This window comes from Trachypithecus francoisi, unplaced genomic scaffold, assembly GCF_009764315.1.
Source record: "Trachypithecus francoisi isolate TF-2019V2 unplaced genomic scaffold, Tfra_2.0 Lachesis_group6, whole genome shotgun sequence".
In the NCBI taxonomy this organism is placed as follows: domain Eukaryota; kingdom Metazoa; phylum Chordata; class Mammalia; order Primates; family Cercopithecidae; genus Trachypithecus; species Trachypithecus francoisi.
In genome coordinates this window covers 67,905,729-67,919,508 of record NW_022681471.1, presented here as the reverse complement: position 1 = coordinate 67,919,508, position 13,780 = coordinate 67,905,729, and the positions used below count along the sequence as shown (strand labels likewise).

The 13,780-nt window shown below is 38.8% G+C and overlaps 1 protein-coding gene across 1 annotated transcript in view; it reads right to left on the bottom strand.

The window, feature by feature from the left end:
* The window catches only part of ZDHHC15 (zinc finger DHHC-type palmitoyltransferase 15), a 159,443-nt gene that overhangs the window by 102,735 nt on the left and 42,928 nt on the right, over positions 1 to 13,780 (bottom strand). The window contains 1 exon segment of the mRNA XM_033201252.1: positions 9,292 to 9,386. Coding sequence (XP_033057143.1) covers positions 9,292 to 9,386 — 95 coding nt within the window.

Sequence of the window (13,780 nt, the reverse complement as noted above, 5' to 3'; positions counted from 1 at the left end):
AGAGTTTTGTAAGTTTAGGTCTTACATTTAAGTATTTGGTCCTTTTAAAAATAACGTGATACATATGCATAACAAAAAATTTAATCATTTTAAAGTATATAGTTCAGTAGCATTAAGTACATTCACATTATTGTTCAACCATCACTACCATCCATCTCCAGAACTTTATTCATCTTCCCAAACTGAAATTCTATACTCATTAAACAACTCCACATTTCCCTCTCCTCCCAGTCCTAGCAAAGACCATTCTACTTTTTCTCTGTGAATTCAACTACCTTAGGTACCTCATACAAGTAGAATCATACATATTTGCCTTTTGTTACTGGTTTATTTCACTTAGTATGATGTCCTGAAGTTTCATCCATGTAATAGCATGTGTCAGAATTCCCTTCTCTTTCAAAAGCTGAATAATATTCCATTGTATGTATATACATGACTTTACTTACCAATTCATTTGGGTTGCTTCCACCTTTTGGCTATTGTGAATAGTGCTATAAACATAGGTATACAGCCATCTCTTTGAGACCTTGCTGTCAACTCTTTTGGGTATAAACCCAAAAGTGGAATTGCTAGACCCTGTGGTGGTGCTATTTTTAACTATTTGAGGAACCATTATACTGTTTTCCATAGCAGTTACACCATTTTACCATTCCCACCAACAGCCCTCAAATGTTCCAATTTCTTTACATCTTCACCAACACTTGCTGTTTTTCAGTTTTTTTTATAGTAAGCATTTTAATAAAGGTTTTAATAAAGGGTGTGAGGTGGTATCTCATTGTTTTGATTTGCATTAATCTAATGATTAATGATATTCAGCATCACTTCATGTGCTTCCCTGGAATGGTTAATACTGAGTGTCAACTTGATTGGATTGAAGGATGCAAAGGATTCTGGGTGTGTCTGCAAGGGTGCTGCCAAAAGAGATTAACATTTCACTCAGTGGGACGGGGAAGGCAGACCCACCCTTAATCTGAGTGGGCACCATCTAATCAGCTACCAGCGAATATAAAGCAGGCAGAAAAACGTGAAAAGACTAGACTGCCAAGCCTCCAAGGCTACATCTTTCTACCATGCTGGACCCTTCCTGCCCTAGAACATCGGACTCCAAGTTCTTCAGTTTTGGGACTTGGACTGGCTTTCCTTGCTCCTCAGCTTGCAGATGGCCTATTGTGGGCCCTTGTGATTGTGTGAGTTAATACTTAACAAACTCCTGAAGTTTCACGGCTTGTGAGAGGCGAGGAGTTTAGTGACTCTATACATAATACCTTTGACCATATGTGGAGAACCAAGGAACACATAATCTTTCTCCCATCCTTCCCCAAAGAAACATGTGGCCTTTTACCAGGGTAGCTGCATTGGGGAAAGGGAAATGATCAGACATTTTGGGGACTACTGGACACTGGCTCTGAGCTGATGATTCCAGGCAAGCAAAAATGTCATTATAGTCCTCCAGTTAAAGTAGGGGCTTATAGAGGTCAGGTAGTTAATGGAGTTTTAGCTCAGGTCCGATTTACAGTGTCCAGTGTCCAGTGGGTCCCTGGACTCATCTTGTGGTCATTTCCCCAGTGCCAGAATGCATAATTGACATAGACATACTTAGCAGCTGGCAGAACCCCACAATGGCTCCCTGACTGGTAGGGTGAGGGTTATTATGGTGGGAAAGGCCAAATGGAAGCCATTAGAGCTGCCTCTACCTAAAAAATAGTAAATCAAAAACAATATTGCATCCCTGGAGGGACTGTGATTAGTGTCACCATCAAGGACTTGAAAGATGCAGTGGTGGTGATTCCCACTACATCCTCGTTCAACTCTCCAATTTGGCCTCCACAGAAGACAGATGGATTTTGGAGAATTACAGTGGATTATCGTAAGCTTCACCAAGTAGTGACTCCAGTTGCAGCTGCTGTAACAGATGTGGTTTCATTGCTTGAGCAAATTAACCCATTTCCTGGTACCTGGTATGTAGCCATTGACTTGGTAAATGCCTTTTACTCCATTCCTGTCCATAAGGCCCACCAGAAGCAATTTGCCTTCAGCTGGCAAGGTCAGTAACATACCTTTATTTTCCTACCTTAGGAGTATATCAACTGTCTTTGTGTCATTATCTTATTCAGAGAGACCTTGATCGTTTTTCGTTCTGCAAGATATCACATTGGTCCATTACATTGATGACATTATGCTGATTGGATCCAGTGCGCAAGTAGTAGCAAATACACTGGACTCATTGCTGAGACATTTTCATGCCAGAGGATGGGAAATAAATCCGACTAAAATTCAGGGACCTTCTACCTCAGTTAAATTTCTACAGGTCCAGTGGTGTGAGGCCGTCAAAATATTCCTTCTGAGGTGAAGGATAAGTTGCTGCATTTGGCCCCTCCTACAACCAAGAAATCAGCACAATGCCTAGTGGGCCTATTTGGATTTTGGATGCAACACATTCCTCATTTGAGCGTGTTTCTCTGGCCCATTTATCGAGTGACCCAAAAGGCTGCCAGTTTTGAGTTGGGTCCAGAACAGGAAAAGGCTCTGCAACAGGTCCAGGCTGCTGTGCAAGCTATTCTGCCACTTGGGTTATATGACCCAGCAGATCCAATGGTGCTTGAAGTGTCAGTGGCAGACAGGGATGCTGTTTGGAACCTTTAGTGGGCTCCCACAGGTGAATCACAGCACAGGCCTCTAGGATCTTGGAGCAAGGCTCTGCCATCTTCTGCAGATAACTACTCTCCTTTTGAGAGACAGCTCTTGGCCTGTTACTGGGCCTTGGTGGAAACTGAATGATTGACTATGGGTGATAAAGTCACCATGTGACCCGAACTGTCTATCATGAACTGGGCACTCTGTGACCCATCTAGCCATAAAGTGGGTTGTGCACATCAGTATTCTATCATCAAATGAAGTGGTGTAATACGTGATCATGCTTGAGCAGGTTCTGAAGGCACAAGTTACATGAGAAGGTAGCTCAAATGCCCATGGTCTCCACTCCTGCCATCTTGCCTTCTCTCCCCTAGCCTGCACTGATGGCCTCATGGGGGGTTCACTATGATCAGTTGACAGAGGAAGAGATTACTAGGGCCTGGTTCAAAGATGGTTCTATATGAAATGCAGGCACCACCCAAAAGTGGACAGCTGTAGCACTACAGCCCCTTCCTAGGACATCCCGGAAGGACAGCAGTGTAAAGAAATCTTCCCAAGGGGCAGAACTTTGAGCAGCACAGCTGGTTGTGTACTTTGCATGGAGGAAGAAATGGCCAGATGTGCAATTATATACTGATTCATGGGCTCTAGCCAATGGTTTGGCTGGATGGTCAGGGATTTGGAAGAAGCATGATTGGAAAATTGGTGACAAAGAAATTTGAGGAAAAGGTATGTGGATGGACCTCTCTGAGTCATAAACTGTGAAGATATTTGTATCCCATGTGAGTGGTCACCAACGGGTGACTTCAGCAGAGGAGGATTTTAATAATCAAGTGGATAGGACGACCTGTTCTGTGGACATCACTCAGCCTCTTTCCCCAGTCACCTGTGTCATCACCCAATGGGCCCATGAAAAAAGTGGCTGTGGTGGCAAGGATGGAGGTTATGCACGGGCTCAGTGACACGGACCTCCACTCACCAAGGTCGACTTGGCTATGGCCACTGCTGAGTGCCCAATTTTGCCAGCAGCAGAGACCAATACTCAGCATTCAAACTGGCACCATTCCTCGGGGTAATCAGTCAGCTACCTGGTGGCAGGTTGATTATATTGGACTTCATTTATCAGGAACAGGCAGAGGTTTTTCCTCACTGGAATAGATACTTACTCTGAATATAGGTTTGCCTATCCTGCACACAATGCTTCTGTCAATACTATAATCCATGGACTCATGGAATTCCTTATCCACCATCATGGTAATCCACACAGCACTGCCTCTGACCAACACACTCACTTTACGGCTAAAGAGGCAGTGGGCTCCTGCTCATGGAATTCCCATGTTCCCTATCATTCTGAAGCAGTCGGATTGATAGAACAGTGGAATGGCCTTTTGAAATCACAATTACAAAGTCGACTAGGTGACAATACTTTGCAGAGCTGGGGCACAGTTCTCCAGAAGGCCATGTATGCTTTGAATCAGCGTCCAATATATGGTACTCTTTCTTGCATAGGCAGGATTCATGTGTCCAGAAATCAAGTGGTGGAAGTGGAAGTGGCACCACTCACTATCACCCCTAGTGATCTACTAGCAAAATTTTTGCTTCCTGTTCCCACAACATTACGTTCCGCTTGCCTAGAGGTCTTTGTTCCAGATGGAGGAACACTGCCACCAGGAGACACAACAATGACTCCATTAAACTGGAAGTTAAGATTGCCTGCACACTTTGGGCTCCTCCTACCTTTAAGTCAACAAGCTAAGAATGGAGCTATAGTGTTCCCTGGGGTGACTGACCCAGACTATCAAGATGAAATCAGTTTACTACTCCACAACGGAGGTAAGAAAGAGTGTGCATGTAATACAGGAGTAGAAGAAGGTGGTCATCAATACCAGCTACAACCACATGACCAGCTGCAGAAACAAGAACTATAATTGTCATATTTCCTCCTTTTCTTAATAACATATTTGCGCATGTATACACTTGTACTAATAAAATATCTTCCTTCTATTTCCTTTTTCCTTTATCATGTGACATAAGTTTTATTGACTTCATATCAGCATTTAAGTACTGTTAGCTTTATGTAATAGCATTTGGTTTGGGTATTGGTGCATTTCTGGTTGTATGAAGGATAGTTGTATCATGTCAGGCATAATTATGACCTTATTATTGTCTTTATTTGAAGATTATGTATGATCTCAGGAGATGTGTATGGTTTCAACTTGACAAGGGGTGGACTTGTGATGGTTAATACTGAGTGTCAACTTGATTGGATTGAAGGATGCAAAGGATTGATCCTCGGTGTGCCTGTAAGGGTGCTGCCATAGGAGATTAACATTTGAGTCAGCAGGCTTGGGAAGGAAGACCCACCCTTAATCTGGGTGGGCACTATCAAATCAGCTGCGAGTAAACATAAAGCAGGCAGAAAAATGTGAAGACTAGACTGGCCTAGCCTCCAAGCCTACATCTTTCTCCTGTGCTGGACTTTCATACCCTCAAATATTGGACTCCAAGTTCTTCAGTTTTGGGACTCAGACTGGCTTTCCTTGCCCCTCAGCTTGCTGATGGCTTATTGTGGGATCTTGTGATTGTGTGAATTAATACTTAATAAACTCCCCTTTATATATATGTACTTCTATTAAACTTACACTTTTATATACTCCCATATATGTGTGTGTATATATAATCCCCTTTATATATGTATATTATATATGTATTATATATATAATATATATACTATTAGTTCTGTCCATCTGGAGAACCCTGACTAAAATATTCCTGATCATTGAGATATCTTCTTTGGAGAACTGTCAAGTTCTTTACCCATTTTAAAACTGATCTGCACATATAACCCTTGAAACTAAAATAAAAGTTGAAATTATTTTAAAAAATGAGTTTTTTGTTTAGTTGTAGTTTTTAAATATTCTGTATATTAACTCTTAATCTAAAATATGACATATTTTCTGCTATTCTGTAGGCTGCCTTTTCACTCTTTTAAATGTATCCTTTGACATATGAAAATGTTTAATTATGATGTAGTCCAATTTATGTATGTTTACTTTTTACAGTGTTGGTGCCATATCCAAGAAATTGCCGAAGCAATATTATAAAAATATTCCTCTGTGTGTTTTTTTTCTAAGTTTTATAATCCTAGCTCTTAAGTTTAGATCTTGGATCTATTTTGAGTTAATTTTTGTATATGGTGTGAGGTAAGGGTTCTACATAATTCTTTTGGATATGGACATCCAGTTATCCCAACATCACTTGTTGAAGACTGTGCATTCTCCATTAGAATGCTTTTAGCATGGTTGTTGAAGATTTCTGACCAAATATGCGAGTGTTTGTTGTTGGGCTCTTTATCCTATTTCACTGGTCTACATATCTGGCCTTATGCCAGTACCACATAGTTTTATTACTGTAGCTTTGTAGTAAATTCTGAAATAAGTAAGTGTGAAGCTACAACTCTGTTCTTTTTCAAGACTGTTTTGGGTATGTGGGATCTCTTGATATTCCATATAAATTTTAGAAAATGATTATTTTATTTCTGCAAAAAAATCATTGGGATTTTGATATAAATTGCATTACATTTATAGAATGATTTGGGTAGTGTTTACATTTTAACAATATTAACTCTTCCAATTCATGAATACAGGATGCCTTTCCCTTTATTCATGTCTAATTTCCTTCAGTGACATTTTTTAGTTTTCGTTTTAGAAGTCTTTCACCTTTTTGATTATGTTTATTCCTAAGTATTTTATTATTTTTGGTGCTGTTATAAATGAAATTGATTTTTTAGTTTCCTTTCAGATTGTTCATTGTAAGCATATCAAAACATAATTGGTTTTGTGTGATGTGGTGATTTTGTATCCTGCAACTTTGCTGAATTCATTTATTATTTATAATAGTTTTTTACATGTAGAATATTTACAGTTTTCTATATGTAAGATCACACCTACAAACAGAGATAATTTTACTTCTTCCTGTTAAATTTCAATGCCTTTTATTTGATTTTCTTGCCTACTTGCACTGGCCAGAGGAAGTGTTTCTTATTTTTTTTAAGAAATTTGGGAAGGATTGATGTTAATTATTCCTTAAATATTTGATAGAATTCATCTGTGAAGCCTTCTGGTCCTTGTGTTTTCTTTGGTGGCAGGTTTTTGATTATTAATTCTATATCTTTACTTGTTAAAAGTCTATTCAGATTTTTTATTTCTTCTTGAGTCAGTTTTGGCAGTTTGTGTCTTTCTAAAAGTTTTTCCATTTCATCTAGGTTATCAAATTTTGGGGCACACAATTCTTCATATTATTTTCTTATAATTCAATTTATTTAAAGTTGGTAGTAACATCTCCACTTTCACTTTTGATATTAGTAACTTATGTCTTCTTTTTTTCCTCCCTCCTTCCCTTCTTTTGTTCCTTCTTTCCTTTATTCCCTCCCTCCCTTCCTTTCTAATATAAGTAATTTGTGCCTGTACTCTTTTTATCTTTCTTTCTCCTCCCTTCCCTCCCTTCTCCTCTCCTCCTCTTCCTCCCCTTTCTTCCCTTCTCTCCACTTTTCCCTTCTCTTCCCTCCTTTCCTTTTCAGTCTAGCTAAATTAAGTTTTGACAATTTTGTTAACCTTTTTAGAGTCTCACTTCTGGTTTTGTTGGGTCTCTATATTATTTTCTACTCCTTATTTTATTTACTTCTGTTCTAATCTTTATTATTTCCTTCTGATTACTTTGGTTTTAGATTGCTATTTATTTATTTTTTTTAAGTTGTAAAGTCAGACTATTTTGAAATTTTTATCCTTTTTAAATGTAGGTGTTTACAGCCATAAATTTTTCTCTGAGGACTGCTTTATTGCATCCCCTAATTTCTGGCAAGTTTTTTTCTTGTTTTCATTCATCTCAAAATATTTTCTAATTTCCCTTATGCTTTCTTATTTGATTCATTTGTTAAGCATGTGTTTAATTTCCACATATTTATGAAACTGTAGTTTTCTTTGTGTTATTGATTTCTGGTTTCATTCCATCACAGTCAGAGAAGATATTTTGTATGATTTCAGTCTTTTATATTTATTGAGTCTTGTATTATGGCGTAACATAGTCTATACTGGAAAACGTTTCATGTACACTTAGGAAGAAAGTACATTTTGCTCTTTTGGGGTGGAGTGATCTATACAGGTCTGTTATACGTAGCTCGTGTGGTGTTGTTCAAATTCTCCATTTCCTTATTGATCTTCTGTTTAGTTATTCTATCCATTAATGCAAGTGGAGTACTGAAGTCTCCAACTATTACTGTGTAACTGTTATTGTGTATTTTTTTTCTTTACTTCTGTTGGTTTTTTCGTCTTATAATTTGGGGCTCTCTTATTACATGCATGTATTTTATAACTGTCACATATTCTTGATAAATTGACTCTTTTGTAAATATATAATGTCTTTCTTTGTCTCTTGTAACCTTTTTTTTACTAAAAAAGTCTTTGTTGTATGATATTAATATAACCACCCTTGCTCTGTTTTGATTACTATTTACTAGGAATATCTTTTTCTAGCTTTACATTTTCAACCTATTTATGTCTCTGGTTCTAAAGTTAGATTTTGTAAACAGTATAAAGGTAAATCACAATTTTTTATCCATTCTGTCAATCTCAACCTTTTAATAGAATAGTTTAATCCATTTATGTTTCAAGCGGTTACTTATTATGAATAACTTCTACCATTTTCCTCTTTATTTTCTTCATATCTCATATCTCTTACATTCCTCAATTCCTACATTATTGCCTTTCTCTGTAGTTAACTTTAGTTTTCTTGTGCACCGTTTTGTTTTCATTAAGGAGACAGTATTTTTCCTAATGTTCAGAGGCTGGAAAGTTTCCCCTATTGTTCTTTTTCTATTTTGGAACCTACCCTAATTTAGAGTAGTTACACATTACAAATACCTAACATAATCACAAATTATTTCATGAACACTTACAAATATTGCATGAAACACTTGTATTCAAGGTAACACAGTCTGAAAATGATTGATTTAACTATTGTGCTTTTTTCTCAGTTGTATTTCAGAGTCTCACTGGAATGAAATAACAGCACTAAATAAATAAAACAATCACTAAAATAGTAGTTTCATAGAATTGAATTAGATGAGGCCTCGGAGTCCAAGTGGGTTCTTGTTTTCTAATTATCTCACCAATGCAGGTAGTGGTTTCCTACTCATTTTAAAATTTGAGACAGGGTCTTACTCTCACTCAGACTGGAGTCTAGTGGCACCATCACAGGTCACTGCAGCCTCAAACTCCTGGGTTTAAGTAATCCTCTGCCTCAGCCTCCTGAGTAGCTGGGAACACAGGTGTGCTCCACCATGCCCAGCTAATTAAAAAATTCTGTGTATTGACAGGGTCTCACTTTTTTGCTGAGGTCTCAAACTCCTGGCTTCAAGTGATTCTCCTGCCTCAGCCTCCCAAAATGTTGGGAATACAGGTGTGAGCTACAGCACCCAGGTGGCTTCCTAGTATTAAAGATATCCAGAGCTGGTGATTTCACAAACACCTTCAATAGCCTATCCTACCCTCAATTCACCTTTATCACTAGGAGTTCTTTAAGATTTTTGTCTCTTCTTGCTTTATTGTCATTTCTACTTTTCTCTGTTCTTATCCTTTAAGAAGTAACCAATATTCTTACCTTCTGGTTTGGCTGCTGTGGGAGTGTAAAGATAGACTTCCAGTAGGTCCAGGTAAAGAACACAAAGATGGCATGGTAGAGTATGAGGTAAATAACTGAAATAAAAAAATCAGTGTTTATACCATCTTTTTATCCATTTCTAAGAGTTCAAAAACACAAAGCTCCATCACAAATTTTTATTTTGTTTTCCTATTACATGTATTCTCTGGTATTATTATGATGGGTTAATTCTAATTTCCCATACAGTGACAGAAAAAAGCCATAATGACAAACTTGAAACAAAGACTTTCTGCAAGTTGAATACCTTAAAAGTTGCCATGTGATTCTTGAAGTAAAGGGGGAATGTCCTTTATGACAATGTAGGGAAAACTACTTCAGCCAATTGTCATTATCTTTGCTACTTTGAGTACTGAAAGGTGATAATGGCACAATTTGCACAGCATTTTAGAGTTTACAACATGTTTTCACGTATATTATTTCATTTTATTTTCTAAATAAATTTGTAAGATAGGTAATAAGATCAGGATAGTCGATTAACTACCAGAGGTAGTTGATTAACCAAAGTCACACAGGTAGTCTATAATGTAGCCAGGTGTTAAAGACTAAACACTTTTTTTCTTGTAGAACTTAAAGTATGATAAAAAATAAAAAAAATAAAAAAAAAATAAAATAAAAATAAAAAAAAAAAATAAAAAATAAAAAAAAAAAAGAACTTAAGGGGAACTGAACGAGGAATATTAGAGTTAATCAACTGTGTACAGGGCTTAGGAGTTTTTTTAGTTGTTTACCATTGTATAGGACTGTATAATAGTATGGCTTATGATACAGAAAAATGGAAGAAAGGGAGAAATTAGATAAATAAAGCTAAAGTGAAACATGAAAAAAAAAAAAATTTTTTTTGTATAAATTCATGGAGTACAAGTAAAATTTCGTTACATGGATATAGGTTACACAGTGGTGTAGTTAGGGCTTTCAAGAGTATCTATCACCTGAATAATGTACATAGTACCTATTAAGTAGTTCTCATCATCCACCCATCTCCCACCCCCTCACCCATACCAGTCTCTATTTTCTATCATTCCACAGTCTATTTCCATATGTACACATTATTTAGCTTCCACTTATGAGTGAGAACATGAGGTATTTGTCTTTCTGTTTCTGAGTTGTTTCACTTAAGATAATGGCCTCCAGTTCCATCCATCTTGCTGCAAAAGACATGATTTCATTCTTTCTTATGGCTGAATAGTATTCCATTGAAGATGATATACTGTTGAAGTGTGGGTTGTACTTTTGAGACAGTTATAAAAGTGGCTTTCTATTACCTTTCTTTTCATACTCTTTGCCTTTTAGATAGCTCTTCTCATGTGGGATATTCTGGTATTCTCCACAGAGGTGGTTATAAGACTACAAGACAGACGGTCGGGAGCATGATGGCCAAATAGGAACAGCTCCAGCCTCCAGCTGCCAGTGCGAGCGACACAGAAGACGGGTGATTTCTGCATTTTCAACTGAGGTACCGGGTTCATCTCACTGGGGAGGGCCGGACAATCGGTGCTGGTCAGCTGGTGCAGCCTGACCAGCAAGAGCTGAAACAGGGCAAGGCATCGCCTCACCTGGGAAGCACAAGGGGGAAGGGAATCCCTTTTCCTAGTCAAGGGAAACTGAGACACACACCTGGAAAATCGGGTAAGTGCCACCCTAATACTGCGCTTTACCAAGGGTCTTAGCAAACTGGCACACCAGGAGATTACATCCCACACCTGGCCTGGAGGGTCCCACGCCCAAAGAGCCTCCCTCATTACTAGCACAGCAGTCTGAGACCTAACTGCAAGGCAGCAGCCAGGCTAGGGGAGGGGCGCCCGCCATTGCTGAGGCTTAAGTAGGTAAACAAACCCTCCAGGAAGCTCAAACTGGGTGAAGGCCACCACAGCACAAGGAGGCCTGCCTGTCTCTGTAGACTCCACTTCTGGGTGGAGTCTGACAGCTGTCTGACAGCTTTGAAGAGAGCAGTGGATCTCCCAGCAGGGAGGTTGAGATCTGAGAACGGACAGACTGCCTGCTCAAGTGGGTCTCTGACCCCTGAGTAGCCTAACTGCGAGACATCCCCCACTAGGTGCAGACCAACACCTCACACCTCACACCTCACACGGCGGGGTACACCCCTGAGAGGAAGCTTCCAGAGCAAGAATCAGACAGCAGCACTCGCTGTTCAGCAATATTCTATCTTCCACAGCCTCTGCTGCTGATACCCAGGCAAACAGCGTCTGGAGTGGACCTCAAGCAATCTCCAACAGACCTACACCTGAGGGTCCTGACTGTTAGAAGGAAAACTAACAAACAGAAAGGAGACCCACAACAAAACCCCATCACTACGTCACCAGCATCAAAGAACAAAGGCAGATAAAACCACAAAGATGGGGAAAAAGCAGGGCAGAAAAGCTGGAAATTCAAAAAACCAGAGCGCATCTCCCCCTCCAAAGGAACACAGCTCATCGCCAGCAATGGATCAAAGATGGACGGAGAATGACTTTGACGAGTTGAGAGGAGAAGGCTTCAGTCCATCAAACTTCTCAGAGCTAAAGGAGGAAATACGTACCAAGAGCAAAGAAACTAAAAATCTTGAAAAAAGAATGGAAGAATGGATAACTAGAATAATCAATGCAGAGAAGGCCATAAAGGAACTGACAGAGATAAAAACCAGGACACAAGAGATAGGTGACAAATGCACAAGCTTCAATAACCAACTCGATCAACTGGAAGAAAGAGTATCAATGATTGAAGATCAAATGAATGAAATGAACCGAGAAGAGAAGTCTAGAGAAAAAAGAGGAAAAAGAAACGAAAAAAGCCTCCAAGAAATATGGGATTATGTGAAAAGACCAAATCTACATCTGATTGGTATGCCTGAAAGCGAGGGGGAAAATGGAACCAAGTTGGAAAAAACTCTACAGGATATCATCCAGAAGAACTTCTCCAACCTAGTAAGGCAGGCCAACATTCAACTTCAGGAAATACAGAGAATGCCACAAAGATATTCCTCGAGAAGAGCAACTCCAAGACACATAATTGTCAGATTCACCAAAGTTGAAATGAAGGAAAAAATCTTAAGGGCAGACAGAGAGAAAGGTCGGGTTACTCACAAAGGGAAGCCTATTAGACTAACAGCAGATGTCTCAGCAAAAACTCTACAAGCCGGAAGAGAGTGAGGGCTTATATTAAACATTCTTAAAGAAAAGAATTTTCAACCCAGAATTTCATATCAAGCCAAACTAAGTTTCATCAATGAAGGAGAAATAAAATCCTTCACAGACAAGCAAATGCTTAGAGATTTTGTCACCACTAGGCCTGCTCTACAAGAGATCCTGAAGGAAGCACTAAACATGGAAAGGAACAACCGGTACCAGCCATTGCAAAAACATGCCAAAATGTAAAGACCATCCATGCTAGGAAGAAACTGCAACAACTAACGAGCAAAATAACCAGCTAATATTACAATGACAGGATCAAGTTTACACATATCAATATTAACCTTAAATGCAAATGGACTAAATGGTCCAATTAAAAGACACAGACTGGCAAATTGGATAAAGAGTCAAGAAACATCAGTTTGCAGTATTAAGGAGACCCATCTCACACGCAGAGACACACATAGGCTCAAAATAAAGGGGTGGAGGAAGATCTACCAAGCAAATGGAGAACAAAAAAAAGCAGGGTTGCAATCCTAGTCTCTGATAAAACAGACTTTAAACCATCAGAAGTCAAAAGAGACAAAGAAGGCCATTACATAATGGTAAAGGGATCAATTCAACAGCAAGAGCTAACTCTCCTAAATATATATGCACCCAATACAGGAGCACCCAAATTCCTAAAGCAAGTCCTTAAAGACTTACAAAGAGACTTAGACCCCTATACAATAATAATGGGAGACTTCAACACCCCACTGTCAACATTAGACAGATCAACGAGACAGAAAGTTAACAAGGATATCCAGGAATTGAACTAAACTCTGCACCAAGCGGACCTAATAGATATCTACAGAACTCTCCACTACAAAGCAAGAGAATATACGTTCTTCTCAGCACCACATCACACTTATTCCAAAATTGACCACATAGTTGGAAGTAAAGCACTCCTCAGCAAATGTACAAGAACAGAAATTATAACAAACTGTCTCTCAGACCACAGTGCAATCAAACTAGAACTCAGGACTAAGAAAATCAATCAAAACTACTCAACTACATGGAAACTGAACAACCTGCTCCTGAATGACTAATGAAACAAGGCAGAAAGAAAGATGTTCTTTGAAACCAATGAGAACAAAGATACAATATACCAGAATCTCTGGGACACATTTAAAGCAGTGTGTAGAGGGAAATTTATAGCACTAGATGCCCACAAGAGAAAGCAGGAAAGATCTAAAATGGACATTCTAACACCACAATTAAAAAAACTAGAGAGGCAAGAGCAAACACATTCAAAAGCTAGCAGA